At 35.7% G+C, this 24001-nt stretch overlaps 1 protein-coding gene across 4 annotated transcripts; it reads right to left on the bottom strand.

Moving 5' to 3' along the window:
* Positions 1 to 117: 117 nt before the first annotated feature.
* Positions 118 to 23351, bottom strand: LOC106142858 (nuclear factor NF-kappa-B p100 subunit). 4 transcript variants are annotated; one of them, XM_060945966.1, is made up of 22 exons: positions 22996 to 23351; positions 20142 to 20284; positions 18574 to 18719; positions 18007 to 18103; positions 15875 to 16007; positions 14672 to 14776; positions 13683 to 13794; positions 13187 to 13368; positions 12243 to 12289; positions 10781 to 10846; positions 9681 to 9948; positions 8859 to 8893; positions 8650 to 8706; positions 8095 to 8247; positions 7184 to 7290; positions 6671 to 6846; positions 5819 to 5965; positions 4901 to 5079; positions 4094 to 4204; positions 3115 to 3282; positions 2428 to 2604; positions 118 to 1985 (listed from the first exon to the last, which is right to left on the bottom strand). In XM_060945966.1, exons 1-22 carry the CDS (start codon positions 23126 to 23128, stop codon positions 1887 to 1889), a joined length of 2841 nt encoding a protein of 946 aa, XP_060801949.1. In that variant the 5' UTR covers positions 23129 to 23351; the 3' UTR covers positions 118 to 1886. The 4 variants fall into 4 exon arrangements, with proteins under 4 accessions (XP_060801949.1, XP_013200231.2, XP_013200232.2 ...); XM_013344777.2 differs by having other exon boundaries at positions 10781 to 10849; positions 22996 to 23350; XM_013344778.2 differs by having other exon boundaries at positions 8104 to 8247; positions 10781 to 10849; positions 22996 to 23350.
* Positions 23352 to 24001: the final 650 nt, after the last annotated feature.

The following is a 24001-nucleotide window of genomic DNA, read 5'->3' as shown; positions in this document are numbered from 1 at the left end:
ATAAAATATGTAATCAGGAAAATAAAATATGTAATCAGGAAAATAAAATATGTAAGTAAAGTATAAAAAAAACTTTATTTATTAAAAATTACAAAATACAACAATTGATATCTTAAGGTCAACTTTATAGATAGAGTACAAAGGATTTACGACCTTATGCAATAGTAATATGATAATATGATATATATATTCACCTAGCGGATTCAGATAATAATGTCAATGAATGATTATTTTCCGATATTTAAGATCGAATAGTAACATTAACATGTAGCGATTTTAGTTAATTCTCAAAATGTACAAAAAAAGGTACATTTACTAAAAATCAAGCATTCTTCATTCTGTCTTAGTATTATTGGTATTATTTATATAAGTTTCGGCAGTTATCTAAATGACTTGGGGGAATAAAGAAAATTTGATGCACTTTTTATCCTACAACTTTGTGAATAGCCACATGCATATCACAGGTTCAGTGTTAATATTATTTGAACAACAATGAAACAAATTAATTTGGTATTTTATATTATTTTGGTATTGCATATCATTAAAAATAGTATTTAAGAATGTATTGTTTGAACATTTTTATTCACCCAAGACATACAATATAGATATGAATAAATTGGTAACCCAGTTTATGTGTTAATAAATACAAATTGATTAATTACAGATTTTCAATAATGAAAACAGATGTGCGCTCGGGACATACCTATCATTATATAGAACAAGGCTACCCATAAAACGAAAGTAGAGAAATAAAGGTAAAACATAATAAGTAAATGTTATGCATATTTCCCGCGTGAATGAGTTTCACTATTTATCTCGGCTATATATATAATCAGCTACACGTTCTGTCTACTCAATAATAAAATGGTAAGTTTCAAAATAAAATCTAACAATATATTTTGAAATTCATTCATTATTCAAGTGAAGGCACTTTTAATATTATAATCCAGGGGTTTATTCATGAACGTTGACAAGGCGTATGTTTTCCTCTTTCTCTTCCCTCCCACTTTCTCTTTCTTTAAAGCTATACCGAAGTAACAGACAAAATTTGGAAATACTGATTGTCAAGGTTCATGATAGTTATAGTTTCTTATATTTACACTTGTCCTTAGAAGACTATTTACTTAAAACTCCGTGAAAAAAGAAAAATAATAATTTAATACAAAATTGCCAAATGTCAAACATTGGTAAAATGTTAAATTAAGATTAACATTTTTTTAATATCTTTGCTCATATACCAGATATGAGAATAATTCTATATTATACCACGACTCGCCTATACGTATAGAACTTTTTCAATAAGTTTCTTTTTAATTTGTTTAAAAAACCAATAACAAAACTAGATTAATCTGATTTCCTTAGTCTAAAAGTTGGAAATAAAACAGATATAACTGAGAGACTTAAAACATCTCTTAAGAAAACAACAGAAAGTGCGTCAAGTGACAGACGCCTTCAGAGAAACTTACGTACATTTTAGCACAACACTCAGCCCTCTTAACATACTTATAAAATTGTAAAACCATTAATTTTAATTCTGATAGCTCATTTAGTATTGTATTATTATGTAATAACGACAATCAATATAACATACTAAGAACATTCACACATTTAAATTTAAAGTATTTATATTTTATTATTCACCTTTAATTGCAAAAAAAAAAATTTTAGCATCTACATATGTTTGATGAATAAGTAGATATAGGAATCACTTGACATTTTAAATTGAGTTTTTAATCGAATAATGTGGTGATAAGATTTCCGAATATTTTTAGCGACGTATTAGGTACCAAATTGATTTTCACGCAACGTTATACATTTACGTAAAACGTGACTGCACCCGCAGTTGACAGAATTAAAATAAATGGTTGTACAAGGTATAGTTATCTCTAATCTATATATTTGCGTATAATGGCAGCTGCTTCAGGTTGTCCTAACGCTTCTAACATCACAGCGAGGCACTTTGAAGAGACGTCACTGTCGCTTTGCTGAAACAAAATTTTGAATAAAAAAAACTTGTTTAACAATGGTGTATTCTGCCCAGTTGGTCTTTGGTTCATTGTGTAAATGATGGGATTGAGATTCAAATAGTGACAGTTTGCTAGCCCATTTTCGATAAGAAGAAGAAGTTTATTAGTTAACCTTAGTCAACTTGTATAGTTTCAATGGTCCTAATCTAAAGTACCAGGAACCACAAAGCCACCGTTACTAGTTTCCATTGTTAAATTATTGTTGAATGAACCATATAGATTTGTTTTGCTGTTGTGTATAACTTATTACCTTTAGGGAGTTTGTATTACCTTATCAGTGTCTTTGTATAGCTGGCCGTATTATGATACCAGGAGCACATAGAGTCGAGGGAGAGTCTAGTTGCCAAAGGCCGCCAAACGCACAACAAGTACCTTATTTTGTTTCGCTGTTGTGTATTACCTTTAGGAAGTTAAGCAGTGTCTTTGTAGGGCTGTGCGTGTTCTGATACCAGGAACACATAGTGTCCAGGGAGAGTCTAGTTGCCAAAGGCCGCCAACCGCCGTTGGCGTCTAAACACGCAGATAACTCTGATATGTACGACGATAGTTCTGGCAAGCACATCTCCGCTTCGACGAACTGTGGAACAAAAATTGTTTATGGAATACTCTTTCATAAATTTTCATCTTATGTGTATGTGTATCCTATATCTACTACTTTTTTCCTATGAAATCCATTGTTTGGACCACTGAATTCAGAATAATATATATACTATAAACTTGGTTGAATGTGACATTGCAATAAATAGTTGTGACACCATAACGCGCGTTTGCATATTATTTATCTTTACTTATTTTACCCGCTGCTTCGCAGCCCCACGAATTTAGTGCTGCCTACACCGTGCGAATTTAGCGCCACCTACAGGTTTTTCGCAATTTCCGCGGTAACAACAGCTTTGAAAAGTACTATATATCCGGACTCTTTAATTAAGTATTAGGTATAAATAGCCAAAATTACAATATGATTATTCCATTAGATAACTCGTGAAAAAAAAACAAACAAACAAACTCACTTTCGCATTTATAATCTTAGTAGTGATATTTGACAACTACAAACGGGCTGTCAAAAAGGTGATGAATATAGGGTCACCTCATCATCCGTATCGTCTTCGGGCTCCGATTTGATGTCGTCGTCGGGCTCGGACTTGACGTCGTCGTCCGCGACGTCGGCCGCGTGTCGCCGCAGCACGTCGCGGAGCGCGGGCTTGTCCTTGGACAGGTGCCACGCCGATTGGTGGCCGTGGGCTCGAGGATCCGCCTGGTAATTAATTCGCATGATAAATAATTTTCGTTATACATACTTACATATGGTCACGTCTATATCCCTTGCGGGTAAGACAGAGCCAACAGTCTTGAAAAGACTAAATGGTGATTATTAAGTTTCAGAATAACTAAAAAAATTAAGAAATCATAGCACCAATAAACAAAAACAGCCTGAGATATAACGGAGTATATAACACATAATTTGGGCGAGTCCAAAACATCTCTTACGAAACCCGGGTTTCCAGCTACATACGTTAATTGTTGCGTTTATGGATGTGATGTCTTAATATACATATGCTGAGTGGAACCCCTTTGTGTTTAATGTCACCTTTTGAATGACGAATTTACTTTCTTTATAATAAGTTGTTCCATATTTTTTTGTCACAGATACCATAGTTCTATTTAAATAATTTTGAATTTTGGGGTGCGGGAGAAATTGTGTAACTACCAGTTTTTAAGTTGGATCGAGCCAAACACGTCTAAGACAACCGCATTCAAATCGGATTCCCTGCAGGTGGGTGCACTTATCATTAAGCTCCCACTATGAAAAGAAACTGAATATAAACAAACTTACTTAGATCCCAAAAAGTACTTAATTTTCTACATTTCTACTGAGTACAAACATATTCTTTCTATCTAAGCTTTTACGGCGAGGAAAATCATTTAAAGGGATAGCACAGAAATGACGTCAATCGCAAATATTTCAACGAGATTTACTCTTATTTATTAAGATAGAACTTAGAACAACGAGAAAGGAAACAGTCAAAATTATGTTGTTTCAATATATGTATTTTACAAATGTTTACCTTTTTCTCGAGCAGCATCCTGACCATTTCGACCGTGTGTTCCTGTACGCTGCCGTCACACAGTATCTGTAGGGCCGTGTAACCACGCCCGTCTACAGCGTCTATTTCAGACTGAAATTAGAAAAAAACCTTTAAGTAATGAGATTTAAGCGAGATACATGAATATGCTCTTTTGGACTATGACCCTGGATTCAGTAAGTCAGATTTTTACATGAAGTGACTCCCATCTGACCGCCACAACCTTAGCAGAAGAATTTTATCCATATTGGATCATGGTTAAAGCTACAAAAGATAAGTAAGCCTATTATCATAGTCGCTTTTTATATCAACTATGGAAAAGAGATTGACGTATTCTTAAGTGCCGGGAACCAAACAGCAGTGAGAGATAGATCATACAAAAAATCGACTTCAATTCTTACATATTAATGTTCGATGAGATAAGACCAAAGAAACCCCTGCTGAAAGAAGTCCATTGACTGGCGTATCATTTTTAGCGATGGGTCCGTTAAAGAAAATATTGAACTTGAAACTGCTGAAGGCTGGATAAAGTGGAGACGTTCGAAAGGGCGATCCCAGTCTCCGTAACATAAGAGTTGGGCAATCGAGGATACACAAAAATAAGATAGCATAATGTTAAGATGTGAGAAAAACCAAACGCCATTGAATTGAGTAATACTTATGTATAATTAGCACATTTACCGTAGATATAAACTCTAAAAGCGCGTAGTTATTGCTTTAGAAGTAGACGAGTTTTACCAACTAACGTTTATTTAACACCATTGAGTACCATTTATCTAGAACACTCACCGTAGAGATAAACTCCAACAGTTCCTTGACAATAAGCGCGTAATTCATTTTAGCGGCGACGTGTAGCGGGGTGCGGGCCTCGCCATCGGTGACCTGCGTGCGAGCGCCGTGCTTCAGAAGTAAACGAGTCTTTGACACGGATTTGTATGCAACCGCCAGGTGGAGGGCCGTTTGCTTTTCTGTTTAAAAAATATTACATATATAAAATATTAGCATTTAAATGCAGCAGTTACCTACTCCTGAAGGTATATACTGTCTCTTGCCATGCCATTCGTTGCAAACTAAATACCCAAAAATACAATTCTTTTTTTATAATATTATACACACTTGTATTTATTATCAGAAAGTTCGATTCAAATCGGACATTCTCACAAAAGGTACATTCGTCTAGGCCTTCAACGTTCCCATTCACGCTCCGTGTATTTGTCATAGTCAACTCGTTTCGACATGACCAAACAATCTAAGCATACCTTTTTATATTTCTGTCACCATATATTCTTTCACAACAAAATATTCTCTTATCACACTGTTCCTCACTCTATCACTCAATTTTACACCGATCATATTTCTAAATGCTCTCAATTCAACCGCTTCAATATAGGTAATATAAAATTGAAAGGGACACTGAACATTCAGACTTCGTAGGGAATCAAGATAGAGTAATAAAGTGAGAATCAAGGAAGAGTGCTGTTAAGAGAAAATAAACGAGCATCAGCGAACCCATTGTGTCAACTAGCGGAGTAATTCACTCATATCACAAGCTAATCTTTTTATTTATATATATATTTATTTATAAAATATTTATTTTATATTTTATGCAGTTAACCAAAACATTGAAAGGGAGAGGGGATAAGATAAATAACAAGTCGGTACAGCCTTGTAGCCGCGGAAGGACACATATAAAATTCAGTGTCATACCATTGTTGGTGGCGTTCAAATCGTGGTGTACGCTGTTCTTGACAATGGCTTTGAGCAACGAGTCGAGACAAGAGGCGTCTTCACGGCACATAACAGCGTAATGCACCGCGTTGTTCCCCTCTTCATCACCCAACATCGGGTCGCAACCTGTGAAAATTACATGTTATCAATTTTTAAAACAAACTCGTAAATACGATTCTACTGATTTTATCTCGTACAAAACGCGCGCGTAATACATAACCCTTCTTGCGGTCGTGCAATATAATCGGTGTAAGCTCTCGTCCAACGCGTTGGTTGTTGCTGATTACTTTAATGAAATGATAGGCTTATAAACTTGGGATTATAAGCCATTCAGCTAAAGGTAACCTTCAAATCTTGTGACTGTTTGAGACTTGACTGCAAAGATGGTAATGGAATGGATGGAAGATAAAGAACAAAATATGTGTAGGTACTTGTATTGCAGGAGCCTCGGTGGTCGAACGATTAAAGTGCCCGAACAAAAACTGATACAAGAGTTCAAATCCTAAGGCGGTGAAACCATGATCCAATATAGGCTAGGTTCTCCTACAAGGTTGCGGATTACCAGGATTTATAGGCGCACCCCAAGCTCGTCCAGAGAGGTGCGGATGTGACCTACTAGGATAAGAGTATGAGCATTAGCTTCAATAACTTTTATAAAAAAAAAGAACCGCCTCCAATCGATATCCTCCTTTCTTGAAGTCAGTTAAATTTCTAAAACCTTTTCCTATGTGTAACATACACTTTATTGTAAACCGCATCAAAATCGGTTCAGTGAAACGCGAGTAAATCGCGGACAAACATAAAAACACACAGGTCAAACACTCCTCCTACCTTTGCTGACGAGGAGGCCGACAAGAGACGGCGCTTCGGCGACGATCGCGAGGTGCAGTATACTCTGCAATCGGTTATTTTGCAAGTTGAGCAAATGCGTCATGCCGAGGTGATGCGCCATTTTGACGATGTATTCGAAACTCGGCCGGTTACTGTTGAGGGACATGTGTAGGAATCTGAAATCGGAAATATTTATTTAGAAACTTTATGCCGTGTGGCTCCCCGGCACTTAAGAGTGTAGACAATGTGAATTCGTAAAACTTCCTGACTTAATTTATACATATTTTAAAAAGAATAAACACAAATACCGTCGAAAATTGCGCGTAGCGAATACAAAGAGTTGTGACGAGTTCCTAAAAACTCGACAGTATGTAGATATATCGCTTATTTACTTAGTTACTTACTTAGTTCCGCTGCTACTTATACATTTTCTCTTTGGAAGCGATAGTAGATTAAATTATACTTATATTCACGTCATTGTGTGAAATTCTATTTTTGAAAGCCATCACTTACGTATCTCCATTAGACAGCCGCTTCTCCACGAGCCGCTCCAATTTGTTGCGGATGACATTCTTGTCAAGCGGAGTTTTCCTCATCAACTCCACCAATTCGACAACCAACTGAAATGAAAAATTGTATTATAGGAACGCCAGTGGCAGATTCCGCTGAGCTTAGCCAGTCGGCTGTTCCATACAAATTGGTTATTCGGCCGTACTGTAATACATACACTAGCTATCGCCCGCAACTTCGTCCGCGTGTTTTGTTGTGTCGAATATAAAAATAAATATTTTAAGTAGCCTTTGTTCGTCCTTAGGGTCAACTAAACTAAACTATCTCTATACCAAATTTTATCAGAAGCGGTTGAGAGGTTAAGACGTGAAAGCTTAGCAGATAGACAGACAGAGTTACTACAGGCTAAATTTTATTGGTTAAGGAATAGATTTTCAAAGCATGCACAGACGGATTGCTAACTTTAACACTTTTAAACTTTCGCGTTGCACGTCAGGAAAAAACTGTATGTTCGCGTTATTTCCGTTTGCGTACAATAATAAGGCGACCTTGATTCTACTTTTACAATCAGTATAGGAAAACACACAAACCATGTTTACTTCTTCGCTACCAAATCAGCATAAAAGCTTTCCCTAGATAAATGTAGGTACGGGAAAGATATGAAGTGGTTTTATTCTAACGCGACCCATTATACTTATGATCGCGGTGATGAGCGGTATTAATAAAACCGAAAGGCGAGAGATACGAATGTGGATGATATAAAACATGTACCTATGCAGGGATGGTGGTAAGTGGAAAGATTTACCTACTCTCTGCCTACCACTCCGAGAAAGATGCGTGATTTATGAATGTACGTGATAGGCGGTCGCCGAAAAAGCGAGTGAAGAGCAAAATAACATAATTCAAGTTATTACCTCCATTACCTTTTTAACTTCTAGACCGTCTTCCGCTTTGTAGTATGGCTTTTCTTGAATTTTCGTTTTATCGACGATGTTCAATTTGACATCTTCATCTTTAATCTTTGCTGGGGGTGAGCCATGTGTTTTGTTATCCTTTGTCACGCCACCCTGAAATGTGAATCTTCTAAGGCCAAGTTCTTCATATGACTATACGATATGACTCGTGAAAGAAAAATTAGCTTGCAGGATTATTAAGTACCATATTTGAAAATTTATATTATTTATTTAATCTTTGTTGCACCTGAAATATTGAACAATTCTTGCCAAAAATTATCTCACTGATGAAAACCCGTAAAATTCCATAAAAATGACAATTCACTAATCATTTATTGCTTCTTCTACTTAGTACTACGTAAGTTAAAAAAATAGAATAGCTGCAATGAGGCTGTGGCTGATTTATAAAACGTAAAATTACATTATTTTTGTAGTATTAATTGTGTAAGTATTAGTTGTGTAAATATATAGCCTTAAAAGCTTAAAAAAAATAAGCTTAATTTTGCGTACACTCACTTTTTTGACTCCCGAATCTGACACCAGCAGAGACCTTATATAAAACATACTGTTGTTCTGTAAAAAAAAAAGTCCTTACAACAATTGCCTTCAAAAACCGAATAATACTAAAGAAATAACATTTAACACTTTACAACTATAGAAATATATTACTCGTTTATAACTATCGTGGGCGACTTTGTTATTGTAAATAGATACGTAATAATTACCTCGTCCGGAAAACTGGTGTACGATTCTAAATAAGCTGAAACAATCACAAACAATACAATGTTAATGTAATTCTGCTAACTAAAACAAAGAGTTATTCTGAGCCATAATAATTATTATTTGTTATTACACATATTATTATTTGTTATACATTGTGTGGCACCGCTGCTTATCTTCCCATGCACATTATAAAAGTCAATCAAGTGAATGTGTAATTTGAGATTTTCCTTTCAGACTATGGGCTAGTTACCTGTCACTATTTGAATCTCAATCCCATCGTTACCTGAACGTGGCCTTACGAGTATTTTTAAGACTGTTGGCTCTGTCTTCCCCGTAAGGAGTAATGACGTGATTACATGTATGTATCTTGCGGGGTAGACGGAGCCTAGTCTCGCAAAGACTGAATGCCCACGTTCAGCTATATGGCTTCATGATGAAACTGAGATACAATATAGCTATTCTTAGTTTAATTAATATTGTAAAGTTGACGTTGTTGAAGAAAATGCTGCAGTGCAGTTTGTTACCGCTTCTTCTGCACTGACGCCTTGGAAGCGGCAGTAGGTAAACTTAGTTTTTAAGTAATTTATTTGACGTCAACGTTGTTGTTAAACCATACGTTTTGACAATTATTAAGCGATATATAGTATCCTATAATAATGAATAATGAAAAAAAAAAATATTTTGAATAAAAAAAAAATATGTCAGGTTGTTAGCTTATCACTAAAAAGAAGAATCCCAAATTTATAAGGCTGTCTATCAAATATTTTCCAACAGAATTAGACGCATCAAGATTGTTTAACTAAATGGATTTAAATTAAACTTACGTGACCAATTAGCTTCCGCAAATTGTTTCTTCTCTTCCGCTGTCATATCCGAATTGTGTTCCAACAGATTTCTGAGCTCCGTGGAGTTGAAATCCGGCAGTCCGGTGCTGAATTGGTTATTAGTCTCTTTGAGGTTGCATTGTGTAAGTACTGGGTTGTTTTCGTACAAGTGGCTCTCAGAAGGGCTAGGAGTCGCTGCCATGTTGATAAGCAAAGCGTCACCTAGGTCGCTGTGAGGCGAGTGGGAGCCGATAGGAATTTGCGGTATCTGAAATAAATATATTTATAATTTAAACTAATATAGTCTTTATAATTGTAAAATATTTCATTTTTATCTCTCTCTCTCTCTCGTCCGTGTGATTCCTGGCACCTTAGAATAAGACCACTCCATATCGTTCCCATGGATGTCGTAGAAGGTGACTAAAAGAGTGGCCAATAAACTTGGAATACTTCTTGTAAGTGATGGGCTGGCAATCTGTCACTATTTCAATTTCTATTCCATTCTTAAACCATGCGGCTGAGCGTGGCCTTTCAGTCTTTTCAATACTATTGGCTCTGTGTACCCCGCAAGGGATATAGACATGATTGCATGTATGTATGTAAACCAATATTCTAAAAAAATGCCGTTTGGTAAAAATAAGATCGCTCCATCTCCATCGTAAAAGGAGACTTATAGGTAATTGGAGCACTTATATCTAGTGCGAGCTTTCATGCCGGTCTAGTGAGTTTGTGCCAGCTGCTTTTTTCCCGTGCAGATTGTAAAATCAATCAAGGGAAAGTCATTTTGTATCTTATTAGAAAATTAGAAAACTAAAAAAGTATTTACATATATTTTTGTGTCACACACATCACGTATTATATGTCACATATAAGTGGCTCCCGGCATTTTTAAACAGGACTACTCAGTCTCTTTTCCTCAGATGTCGTTAAGAAAGACTCAACAGGCACATAGTACCTACAGCTTTTGCCATGATACAAATTGGGATTTTGGAAATTAAATGTAGAATTTTTGTGAAGAGCCAAATCATAAATATGTTTATTCGATACATACATACATATAATCACGTCCATATCACTTGCGGGGTATAGCACAAACTTACCGACTGTATATTAGTGAGAGCTGTCATATCGACGTCTTGTATACCGTCGTAGGCACCATTACAAGCCTGCTAAAATAATAATTCGTTCAATTTTATACTGTAAAGGTTGTATCACACCAAATACAGTTCAGAAACAATGCAATTTAAAAGCGGGCCCGCTCTAAGTTGTGATACCAGAAAATCTTCCAACTCGTTACATAAAATTGAAACGCGGACTCGCGCTCGAACTGCTCTGCTGCAGCGCAAGCGGTGTGAAGATTTTCAAGAGTTTCTTGTTTTACAATGTGGTGGACATCCGCTTTCAAACTGCGCTGGTTCTGACCTGCTTTTGGTGTGCTGAGGCCTTAAATTGTTACCCTCTTCGTGTAGAGTGGGTAAGTTCAAATAAAAATACACTTAATGTCATTGGACACATTTAACACTTGAAGTGCTATGAGCAGAAATAATTTTGAAATATCGAGAGATTGTGTCTCAGATTTGTGAGTATCAAATTTTTTATTATTAAGTTTACAGGGTATTAGAATTCAGAAAAAAAAGGAGTATTGAGTATTCATATATCATATATATATATATATAATAAAGAAATAAGGTGAAAGAAGATATTAAGGACAAAGCGAAGACGTTCTGGTTAAGAATACTCTTAACTTGCTTGCATTCGAAGCTAGATGAATGAGATTACGCAAAAAAGATTCAAGGCTCGTGACAAGTGGCAATTTTTTTATATGAATATGAATGGACGTTTACATGAATAATGTAAAAAATACATTATAATGGGTGATTTTTTTGAGGTTAGGATTTTCATGCATTAGTATTTGACAGATCACGCGGGATTTCAGACATGGTGTCAAAGAGAAAGATGCTCAGTATGCTTTGACATTTCATCATGACTAGACTTACTAACGAGCAACGCTTGCAAATCATTGAATTTTATTACCAAACATGCCACACAGCTCGCGATACTATGGCCATTTTGAGGGAAAACTTCGGAGAACAATTCATCTCAAGAAATGTATCGGTAAGTTGGCCACCAAGATCATGCGATTTGACGCCTTTAGACTATTTTTTGTGGGGCTACGTCAAGTCTAAAGTCTACAGAAATAAACCAGCAACTATTCCAGCTTTGGAAGACAACATTTCCGAAGAAATTCGGGCTATTCCGGCCGAAATGCTCGAAAAAGTTGCCCAAAATTGGACTTTCCGAATGGACCACCTAAGACGCAGCCGCGATCAACATTTAAATGAAATTATCTTCAAAAAGTACATGTCATGGATCAATCTAACGTTTCAAATAAAGAACCGATGAGATTTTGCAAATTCTATGCGTTTTTTTTAAAATAGTTCTCAAGCTCTTAAAAAATCACCCGTTATAATTAATATCATTTCTTGTTGATATTTCATAGAAAACCAAGAATGTACGAAAACTTAAGCATAAAAGGAAGTGTTAAAATTTATTGATACCTACAAGCATAACCGTTGCTGGAACGATGTCGCCACTCTTCAGGGAACTACCTAAAAAAATAATATATTTAAAAAGAGACACTTTTTTAAATAAAGACTTTAACTGGATACAATCAAGGTTCAAATTATATTTATTGTCTAATAATAACAGGACTAAAAATACGCATGAATTACCCAAACAATTGCAGCTTTAGTTTGGTGAATATAAACAATAGCAAATAACTTATAAACATAATTTGAACGGAGTTAAAATAAACCGACTTCGAAAAGTGCCAGCGGCTTAGCTCTTGTTTAACAAATTATAAGTACATTTCTACTTAAAAAAGTATCATCACCATATTTAGATTAGTTTATTTTTATTTCATTTATGTAGGTATGTGCTTTAACTAAGTTATTTTTTGCGGTTAGTACAATAATTGTGTCTAGGGATCAAATCGCGGAAATCAAGATTGTTTTTTACCTATTTTATTTACTTTTACGACACAACAAGTATCATGGTGCCCAAGATATATTTAACTATTATCAAGTCTACCTATTGCACTAAAACTATTAATACAATTAAATTTACATAACCCGACTTATAAATTTGAAAGTTTGTTTGTGTATTAGACATTCAAGATTAAACTACGGCACTTATCTCCAATAAATTTTGCTTACATATGGTGTGGAGTACAGAAAAAAACCATGGGTTACTTTACACGCGGGTGAACGCTTATAAAAATTCAAAAGAGGACATTGACTGATATCAACGTAGTACAGTCGAAACCGCTGGGTCTAGAGATTTAAAAATTTTTCGTCTATATTCCTCATCCTTAACTAGGGATGCGCTAAAAAAGGATTGCCCAAAATTCCGGCGTGGATGAAAATAAAGATTTAAATTTTATAATAAGTAAGCGGAGCCACGGGTATCCTCTAATGTAATGGGATTGTCATATAAAAGTTACTTACTGTTGGAACTTAACGAGGAATACGTAGAATTTATTCTCCGTTTCTTACTTCGCATCTTGCTAGTTTCGTCGGCAATATACGTGAACTCTTTTGGATCACTGGTGCGGCCATCTTGTGGACGTTGCAGTTCGAAGTACACTTTCACGTTATTGGGTACGTATGGGTCGTGGTATTGCGGTGTGCTGTTATTTGCCAAATTAATTAAAATTAAGTACCTACATTCAAGATTTTAAGACACATCATCTGGTCATCCCCATAATAAATTGAATTTCCTTATAACGAGAATTATTAACATTTCATATTTTGCAAATTCTTCATATTTTTTTATAACAAATCTTAATATAATAACAAACTTAAGTTTCGCTTCACTATACTAAGTTAATACCCACTGAATGTTGAGTATGATCTGTTATACGATAATAAATGGAAAAAGAAAATACAATATGGAATTTTTGCTTTCTAAAGCTTTGAAATTATAAAGGTGATTTATATTTACCTGAAAGCTATTGCATATTGGTGGTGCACATCGCTCTCCAGGAAGTGAGCATATGCTTGCCACACCTCCACTCCGTTTGCATCCAATTCGAAAAATCGGATCTTTATATTTTCTGCAAAAAATATAGAATAATCAATGAAAAGCTTACAAAAAAAAATGATTTATTGGAAATTTTAGTACGTTGGGCCATAATCTAACTGATGATAAGCAAGATGAAGCCTAATGCAGTACACGCTACAAATGCCTATTCACACTTGTCTTAGATCTTTTGGGAAACAGCGTCTTTTTATCGGACTGTGAAAGGAAGAATTCAACACAGTTGGAAGGAAATTCGAATATGTCAGACAAACATTTATATCTTTGGTAATGCATTTACTTTGCGTCGATCTCGTTTCACTCCAAAACCTTTCAATACCTATATGATAAGATTTAACATGAGAGATAGGTTTAACCTTGCGAGGAGAACATAAGTATGTACTCTTCGAATCCAGACAGGCATAATGGCGCCGTAGTAGTTATATTTCCGAGAAAAAAATTATAAATGCCAATTCTAAAATAGATATACTTACCAGAGTGCTAAGTGCGTGCCATCAAAACAAAATCGAATAACTTCAATGTCGCGTCAAGCTTTAAAACTCAACGAAGAGCGAGCCAGTTCGGGGAAACCTAATGACGCACGCACTTATTGAATCTGTTATCAGACGTTTTGTGTAATCGAAAGACGGTATGTTGTAGATATTTGTATAAAATACAACAACTATGTAGATTTGTAACCATGAACCAATATGGGTAAAGTTGGTTCCCAGCGGTTGCAGGTGGGTTAAAACCAGACTTATCCAACCCATTGATCAAAGGCGCTCTTCTTCTCAAAAGGTCAGGTGAGGATATAATCGGGTCTTACCTGTGAGACATGGCATAACTTTATTTGTCTTCGAACTAAGTCTAACTTTGTCGGTTTTTACACAGTTAATTAAAAAGGTATTACGTACTTTTATTCACTTTCTCAACGAATATAAAGATGTCGTCGCCGCCGCGTGCTCGTCCACTGGTTTTACTGATGCGGCATATCTTCAAGTCATTCGTTGATGCGCTTTCTAAAAAAAAAAAGCAATCACCCCTTTAAACCTTAATTGAAACCTTACCTCTTATATACTGACAAATAACCCAGTTGGAGCAAGCCGTAGTCGAGACTTGGGTTATGGGACTCAACGAAGCTATAAGTACGAGTATTTTATAATAAATACTTATATAGAACATCGAAACACTTAGGTCAATGTGAATAACACTTGATCGAACCGAAACAAACTTATACAGATGAAATGAGATATAATACTTAGTGTTATACGAGTAAGAGGTGTATCTGTCCTCAGAATAGTGTAAGGCTAAAAGAGTGGGAGCAAGTTGCAAGCGAGAGCCGCGTGTCAACGGAAATCAAAATGCTGCGCTTGGCGTGCGGAAATATCTTCTGAAGATCTCCCGCTTTTTCGATAGCCTGTATTTCCGTTACATAACAGACATAATACATTAGAGCCTGCAGTAGTCTGTAGCTGCTGTGATCATTCCGATGTAGAAAAAAACAGGTCAAAAAAACCTAGCATATAAAATAAATTCCCATAATAAACGTAGTACCTAATACATGTTTCTGAAGTACTGTTACTAGTTTCGCTCTTTTCCAAGTTTCGGTCCAGTAGTTTGATAATTAAGTAGGTAAGTTTTTTTACTAGTACCGTGTGGTTCCCGGCACGAATTAAAAAAGAATAAGACCACTCAAACTCGTTCTCATGGATGTCGTAAGAGGCGACTAAGGGATAGGGTGGGCTAGCAACCTTTCACTATTTGAATCTCAATTTTATCATTAAGCCAAACAGCTGAACGTGGCCTATCAGTCTTTTCAAGACTGTTGGCTGTGTGTGTGATCATACTATGTATATAGGTATGCAAGTTTTTTTTAACAATGACATAGGACTTATCAAGTACCTAAAAATGCAGTATAAATTCCTTATATTTATAAATTTAACAATTAATTAATAAAATAAAATATTTGCTTCTTGTTATTATTAATCCGATAATCTGTTGTCTGTAACGCTTTCTCGTTTCTGTGAGGTCAAACATGGGCTACATTTGTTCTGGAAATTCCCACCAAACCGAAACCGTGTACAAACTGATAAAACATTAATTAAATCGAAACTCACTCATGTTGTGTATAGGATCAGAAAACACTGGCTCGCAGATTTCCTCGCCCGTGTTGATGTCATGGGCGCTGAATCGCAGCCGGACTATGTTCAGGTTGATTTTCTTCGCTTCACTGTCACAGCGCGCTAGGAGCTAAAAAAAAACTTATGTTCAACTTACCGGTGTCTGAGTCTGAATCGCTCGAGTATTCACAAGCGATTGCGTTTAAACTATCACTGTTATGTTTTATTGTCATTTCGAAGTCACTAAAGTACCTACGATGCATAATATTTAACAAATCATGTCTATCAAAAAAATAATCAAATGATTGATGAGAAAAAAGATTTTCTATAACAATTAGGTAATCAGTATAAATATCTATACGTTATTCGTCTGTTCGCAACGTCGCCCGTTGTCGAGTCGTTTCAGAACTAGTGGCGACGCACAGATGGGAGAGTCCTGCCTTTATCAAAATCAACAACGATTGGTTCACCTTCGGCTCCACCTTTTCATTTGACTGACGCCATTGGTTGCCCTTTTTTCTACAAAAACTATTTGTTAAGTATCTTTACAAGTGCCCTCGTATTATGAGTTACATTCCATGTTTTAAAATAACATTGTCTAATTTTAAATTTGACTATTATTTATAATCAATTTCTTTATCCCTTATTGCAAGCTTCTAAAACTAGTTTGGTAAACTCAGTAATTTTACTTAATGACTGGTGAACGGATGGTCAGTTATGATAAACTAACGAATATTCAGTAGATACGTATGCTTTAATTTATTAAAATATGGCACTTAAAATACCTACCAACTACTTAACTACACTGTGGGCATTTCCATGTTTCCATCATTTAAACGATAATATTTTGTAACGACCCGACCCAGTGTGGCAAGATAACACCTATGCCTTTTTAAATATCAATAAGCATAAATGATGCACTTTTCCAGCTTTTATAGCTGAAGGTCTGAGTAATGGATTTTCATCATAAAATTTCACTGAGAACCAGAAATATAAAAGAAACTACTAAGAAGATCGTGGACAAATGCTCGTTAATAATACAGTCATAAACATAGAACACAGAGATTACGTCATAATAGCTTATTGACACACACAAGGCTAAAAAAATCATTATATTATTATATCGTTATTGGCTACTATAATGTCAAACAAAAGACTATTGATGCCAGTTCCCAAAACTTATAAACCTAAGGCTCGTAGAGCGGGCCCGCAACTGGCGATGGCGACTTGTGGTCGCACGACCTGCAGCGACCGGTCGCCTTAAAGTCGTTTGTGATTGAGTTGCGCTGGACCAACCATGATGTCGTAAAAGGCGATTAAAGGAATAGGAACATTCATCTAGTGCAGCTGTTACTATGATCTAATATGGGTTAGGTTCCCCATTTCTAATGCTTCGGAGGTCAGACGTGAGTCGCTTCGTGTAAAAACCCATCAAAAGGCTCACCCCGGGCTCCTCTCCAGAAAAGTGTAACCGGGGTTTAGCCAGGTGGAAGACGGTCGCAAGTAATCTCTGGTAGCTAGACTACCGCACGCTGTAGGTACTGTTTTTCGTTACTGAGCGGTGCGACTTGGGTCGCCCGTAGTCGCCGGCACGCAGCGCGAGCCTTACTTAAAGTCACTCATAATAATTCATGTCACATAAGCTTGCACAAACGAAGTTGAGTTCTTTTCATGACGTGCATATCATCACTAAAAAATGATTGTTTTAATAAGGACACTCTCATTAAAAAATATATTTTTCCAGCTTTTTGCAGTTGCCGTATATTAATATGATAAGGAACAATTTTAACGGGAATTTTTCTCGAGAATTTAAAGTAAAAACAACAAACTACAGTTAGGTATATAAAAAAAAATGTAAATAAAGCTTAAATGAACAATCCATAAAATAAAGCTCGATCTCTGTAACAGCAGGATAGAACGACGAAGAAGAGAAAAAGATAGATAATACATTATATCATACATTTGATATCTGTTACAGAGATCAAGAAAGAGAGCCCATCAAAAAGAAAAGAATTGTGAAGGTTACCCCGGCCCAAGGCTTACAGCAGAGATTAAATCAAAGGTGTACAAAAAAGGTGGTACTAAGAAAACATTTTGAAGACAAGGATAATTCTATAAACTGATCTTACCTCCTTAGGAGACATTTGACTGTTAAGTTTATATTTGTTGTATAGCAACATTGGCACCTCTTTCTTGGCGGTGTGTATAATGCCCATGCCGCCAAACCTAAGATAAAAAATAAACTTTCATTTCGAGGACACGTGTTTGCTTAAAAATACTTTGTTTTTGTGCTTTTTTATCTTTGTTACAACAATAAGTCTTTTAGAAACGAAACATAATAAATAACGATCCTTGTAAAATATTTTAACTAGCATTTGTTAGGCGCTCATGCTCGCACATTGTTATTACTGAGAAACACTCGTGTTGTTAGTGTCAGAAATTTACTGGATTGGTTTAACTGGATTGCTTTATTAAAGTTATTTATATAAAAATTGAGATAACATCTCAGAACAAATGGTTTTCAATATATGTCACTAATATTTATTACTTTGAGACGTTAACCGTAGGTAATCCGTCGAAAACAGTTATTTAACCTATGAGCCCTGTAAGTATTTAACCTATTCGCATACTTATGTATATATTATTTTAAATATTTAGTAGTATTTTGTTCTGGTTATTAATTTCTTATTACATACCCGACTTTGTAGCTCCCTTGTTCGGGCACCTCATAGCTGACGTCACGGTCTTGGTCGTCCTCCAACAGCCTATGAGGATGCTCCCCAGGGTTTTTGTCCTGTGCCAAGCGACACCTGATTGTGGCTCTTCCAGGGTAGTTCACCAACTGTCATAACATAAACAAAAACTTCGTTAAAAAAACCAAGTTACTGTTTGTCCGTACCTAAAAGGAAAAAATGATTACTAAGCCTCCGCTATCTGTATGTTATCAAGCTGTATCTTATAAACCGTGATAGGTTTTTTTCAGAAGTTATGTATTTCCCTTGCCGGTATAACAACAAATAGTAAAAAATACTATGGTCCCCATAAAATAAACGTGTTCTTCGTATTTTTTGCTCAATATTAATAAAGGCAGCCGGATAAAATTTTCATATACTTATTTACTTGAATATTCAAAAATTTTAGTTTGAATTAAGAGTTTGAAAAAAATTAATAAGCAAATAACAATAAAGTAATTATTAAATGGGGCTCCCATACTACAAACTCCCTGATACGAATTCTTAGCATTAAAAGAAAAGCAGCTAGCAAATCGGTATGTTTCACAGCAGCTACAGTAATTAACCACTAATATGCCTCACCATATCATATGCCTATTATGCCTTTTCGGAGGTGGCGTTGACATCTGCGTCACATTAACTTCTGTAGGTGTCATCGTCATAAGTGATTTCACTGCAAATTTTCTAGTTTTCCAAAAAAAAAATTTACCAATCCTATCAATAGTATACACAAAACCCATGCCCGTGGGTTGAACTACATATTTTGTCGTACGTGATTTGTTCACAAGTTTTGCGATAACAACATGTTGGGAAAATATACCACTGGCGTTTCGCAGACGGGCCACGGGCGAATAGGCGCAAAGGTAAATGACCGTACACTTGCACTGATGTTATGCTTTTGTATTAAAACCAAAAACTTTAAATATTGGTAAACTTTCCTGGTCAAAATCCTGATCTGAACCTGATCCTCACGAATAGTCATGCGAGATGTTACAGTGTTTGGGTCATGACCCAAACACTACAATATACCTACTTTGTGTTTTTGTTTATAGTAGGTACGTCAATGTTTGTGTTGAATTGAAAAAATTGTAAATTAAACTAGTTAATTCTTCAAGGTGCAGCTAGGCGGTAAGAGCCAGCGTCATGTTGACTTGGAATAACATAATTCGGTAAATTTAAGCCTCACGTTATCTGTAGGATGAGTTTTGTTTCTTGATGTATTAAAATTCCATCATTCATTAAGTCATCCGTGCTGAATATGGTCTTACAGTTTTTTCTTCGAGATTGTTGGCTGTGTCTCTCCCGTACGGTGTGATATAAAACTAGACGGCGCTCGCGGCCGAATGAAACGAAGATTCCCGTTATCACCCGCGGGAATTTCCAAACATTCTTTGGGGACGTCTCCTAGTTATAATTACTTTCTTGCCAAATTTCGTCTTTATTGGCTCAGAAGTTTTTTTAGATTTCGTTTTCAGTTATTTCGTGAGTGAGTGAATGTTTTTGGCTCTTATTAATAAAAATTTAAGCCTTACCTCAACTGTGGGGTGAGTTTTATTACGTGACGTGGGATTCGACTTGCCAAGCAAGCACCCATGCGTTCCCACCATTTCGCTCTTGTACCGGAAACGGAAATGATCTTGAGGCTGTTCAACAATCCGGAGGAAAGGGCGATTTGCTGCAAAAAAAAAAACAGAGTATGTTACCTGTCGATATTTATCTTAGGGAATAGAACTAATACCCTAATAGGGTTGCCCGCGAAAGCCCTTCCTACTTCTGCCATAAATTCCAATTCCCATTCTGGACAGAAGCCCAGGGTGCGCCTTTCGACCATGTTCCTGTATAGGGAATGACTTACTACCGAATGTCAAAAATAACTCTATTATAAATTATACCGACTTCTCCATACTAAAGCAATAATAAACACAAACAATATTTGGCACAATTATTATACTAGCATGAAACCACTGATAAGATTGAATAAGCGTGTCTCTTTCAGAGTTCCGAGAATGCTAATCAAGGACATAAACACTATCATTTATTTTGAAACAAGCATAGCTTAAAATTCTTATCGTATTATTTTTTTTTTTTTATCATTAAGGCTGGTTGAGATTCCTTTTCAGGCAGTTTGCGATCAGATCAGGCAGTGACCTATCAAAGGCTCACACCAGTTACACCTGCAGATTATGTACCTTTAAACCCAGTACCGTAGGATTCTCGTATTTTTATACAAACAAACAAAATTTAACTGTTTATAATATACATGTACATAACATAAAACACGCCTTATAATAGCATAAATTGGTATAGATATTCAATAACATAAAGAAATAGAGTGGTTATCAGGGTCACATAGGTAGATAGAAATGCCCACTAAAAGTAGGTAATAATATAATAATAAAATAATATAATAATAAAACTATAAATAACCACAAACAACAAAGTTTAAGTTGTCGTTTGTGCTTAAATATGAAAGGCAGAGCAGAAGTATTCATAAATGTATGTTAATATTATCACAAAAATAATAGTGATTATAGTTTCTAAAGTCAGAATTGTGATAAAACAATGTCACAGAATGAAATCAATTAGCACACACAATGTAAGGCCCATATATTATTAATATAAATTAGGTATATTGTGCTTTGCTTGATATCATAAGTAAACAAATTCTGGAAAACCCATTCTCTATCAATTATTACCTATAAACTTTGACTTCTTACTTACATACATATTACCACATCTATATCCCTTGCTATATAAAGAGATAGAGTGGTCCTATTCTTTAGTGCCGGGAACCACATGACACCTTCCCATTTATATAAATTAATTACTATCTGCCTGCAAAAAGTTGTCACTAACTGCATCCTATAAGTATAAAGGACACGGACTACCATGCTTACATACATACATACGGTCACGTCTATATCCCTAGCAGGGTAGACAGAGCCAACAGTCTTGAAAAAACTGAATGGCCACGTTCAGCTATTTGGCTTATGATAGAATTGGGATTCAAATAGTGACAGGTTGGTAGCCCATCGCCTAAACAAAAATCCCAAGTTTGTAAGCCTATCCCTTAGTCGCCTGCTACGACATAAATGGGAAAGGGATGGACTGGTCCTATTCTTTTTTGTATTGGTGCCGGGAACCACACGGCACTATGCTCATAACATATTAAAATACGAGCTTTTACCTGTGGCATTGTCCACGCAAATTTACCTACAAAGGAATACAGGTTTTCCGCAAATCTCAAGGGAACTATGGTTTTCACCGGGATGAAAGGTAGCTTATCTCCTTTTCCAGATCCTTAATTATGTACAATTGCGAAATTACAAGAAGATTGGTTCAGTAGATAATGAGAGAAGAGGTAACAAACAAACTGGACTTTAATTCTGTCTAACACAGGTGACACAAAGCAATTTTTTTTTTTCACAAATTATGTACATAAATAATTGCTACCAGTTTTCATGGTAATGTACAATGTATCTCTTAACCAAAATCTATCTCTTAAACAAATATATTTTGCCATTAGTACCTATATTTGCCACTGATGTGATTTCCACTGGATAACAGCAGTAGTAACATATGTTGACTCAAATAGTGACAGTTTGCCAGCCCATAGACAAAAAGAAGAAACCCAAGTTAACAAGCCATCCATGGGAAACAGATGGAGTGGCATTAGTTTTTTTTTCTATTGGTGCTGGGAACCACACTTCTAAGTAACTTATCATGGTGAAAAAGCTTAATCTGTTACAGTATAATAAATAAATATACATATATGGGACAAATTACACAGATTGAGTTAGCCTCGAAGTAAGTTCAAAACTTGTGTTACAGGATACTAACTCAACAATACTATATTTTAAAATAAATACTTATATAGATAAACATCCAAGACCCAGGCCAATCAGAGAAAGTTCGTAACTCATCATGCCCTTGCCGGGATTCGAATCCAAGACCTCTGGTGTCACAGACAAGCACACTACCACTGAGCTACAGAGGCTGTCTACTGAGTGATTCTATCAGTAGTTTAGTTACTTCTTAGACTCTCTGATCAGAAAGGACTTTGTTAATGTTAACTAAAAAGAGTGTACCCATTCCAAGGTGATTGTTTACATCTTACTGTGGATATGTACTAATGACTCGGAAGTAAGTCATTCATGCATTCCGAATTGCAAAGATCAGACAAAAATCACTTTGTCTACCTGTGTCCACAATGCTGGCATTGTGGCACAAGTAGACAAACAAGACCTGGACTACATGATAGGAAAGGCTGTTGAGATTCAAAATCAAAAAAAATGCTTCATTAAAAAGGAATAAATCTGATTCTCAAGAGCTTCATAGTTGTGAGTATAAATAATAGTTTAATTGCATATTTTGTTTCTTACTTACCAGTATTCATTTTAAGAGTAGTTAATGTAAACGCCAATTGCGGTACTTGTTGAGATGGAGAGCTATATGGAGAATCGTAGGGCTGCGGAGAATCTACACTAGATGTCTCAAAATCCTGACCACTAGAAGACATGGTTACATTACTTTGCAAGCCGAAAGATAGATGTATAGTATGTTGACAAACAACTGATTTATATATGTATGGCACTTTTACTGTAAGTTTCTTTTTTCAAATACCAACTCCACGACAAATTTAACAGCTAACACTTTAAAATTTATCGCACAACACATCCATCCATTGCAACATTGCAACTTGGTTTGTTTCTCAATTTTTTATTCGCTTCCTGGAATTTCCATGGATGGGATAAATTTCAACTTGATTTGACTTGACAGTGACAAGACTATAACTATGTACTCATTGCCCTCTAAATAATTAATTTTGCCTTGAAATAAAAATTCAAAGAGAATATAACCACTACGTTTTTAATTCCATTAAAATTTTCAAAGCATCATTTTTGGGTTCCTTGGCCAAATACCAAATCCATATAGTTTCGTCATGTCCGTCAGTTTGTCTAAACATAAATTACATAGCATTTCTTTTCCTCATAGATTAAGGAGCTTACTCTCGCCAGTAGAGAAATAACCTTCTTACTTAAATTAAAAATCAAAAGCGCGGGACAAGTTATACATAAAATAATATGTTGTCGTTGAGCCACTGAAATTAAAATAAAAAGATCTGTTGCGTGGATCGCTCTGAAAATAAAATGAGATGCAACTGATCCAGAGCTCCGGATTAGTACCACCAAGTGTCAAGAGATATTATCAGTCATTCAGGTTTAGAAATTTCCATATGTGAAATTGTAATTTACAAAAAGTTACTGGTTAAATATTAGGGAAATATATGTAACATGGCAACATTATGTGCTTACGTCGCAAAGGATAAATATGGGGAAAATTTCACCACGGCCGGCCGCTAGCATGACTTTCGGCTCGGGGAAGAACCGAT

The sequence above is a fragment of the Amyelois transitella genome, chromosome 9 (assembly GCF_032362555.1).
Source record: "Amyelois transitella isolate CPQ chromosome 9, ilAmyTran1.1, whole genome shotgun sequence".
Taxonomy (NCBI): domain Eukaryota; kingdom Metazoa; phylum Arthropoda; class Insecta; order Lepidoptera; family Pyralidae; genus Amyelois; species Amyelois transitella.
The sequence above is the reverse complement of the archived record's forward strand: the minus strand, read 5'-3'. Positions and strand labels throughout refer to the sequence as shown.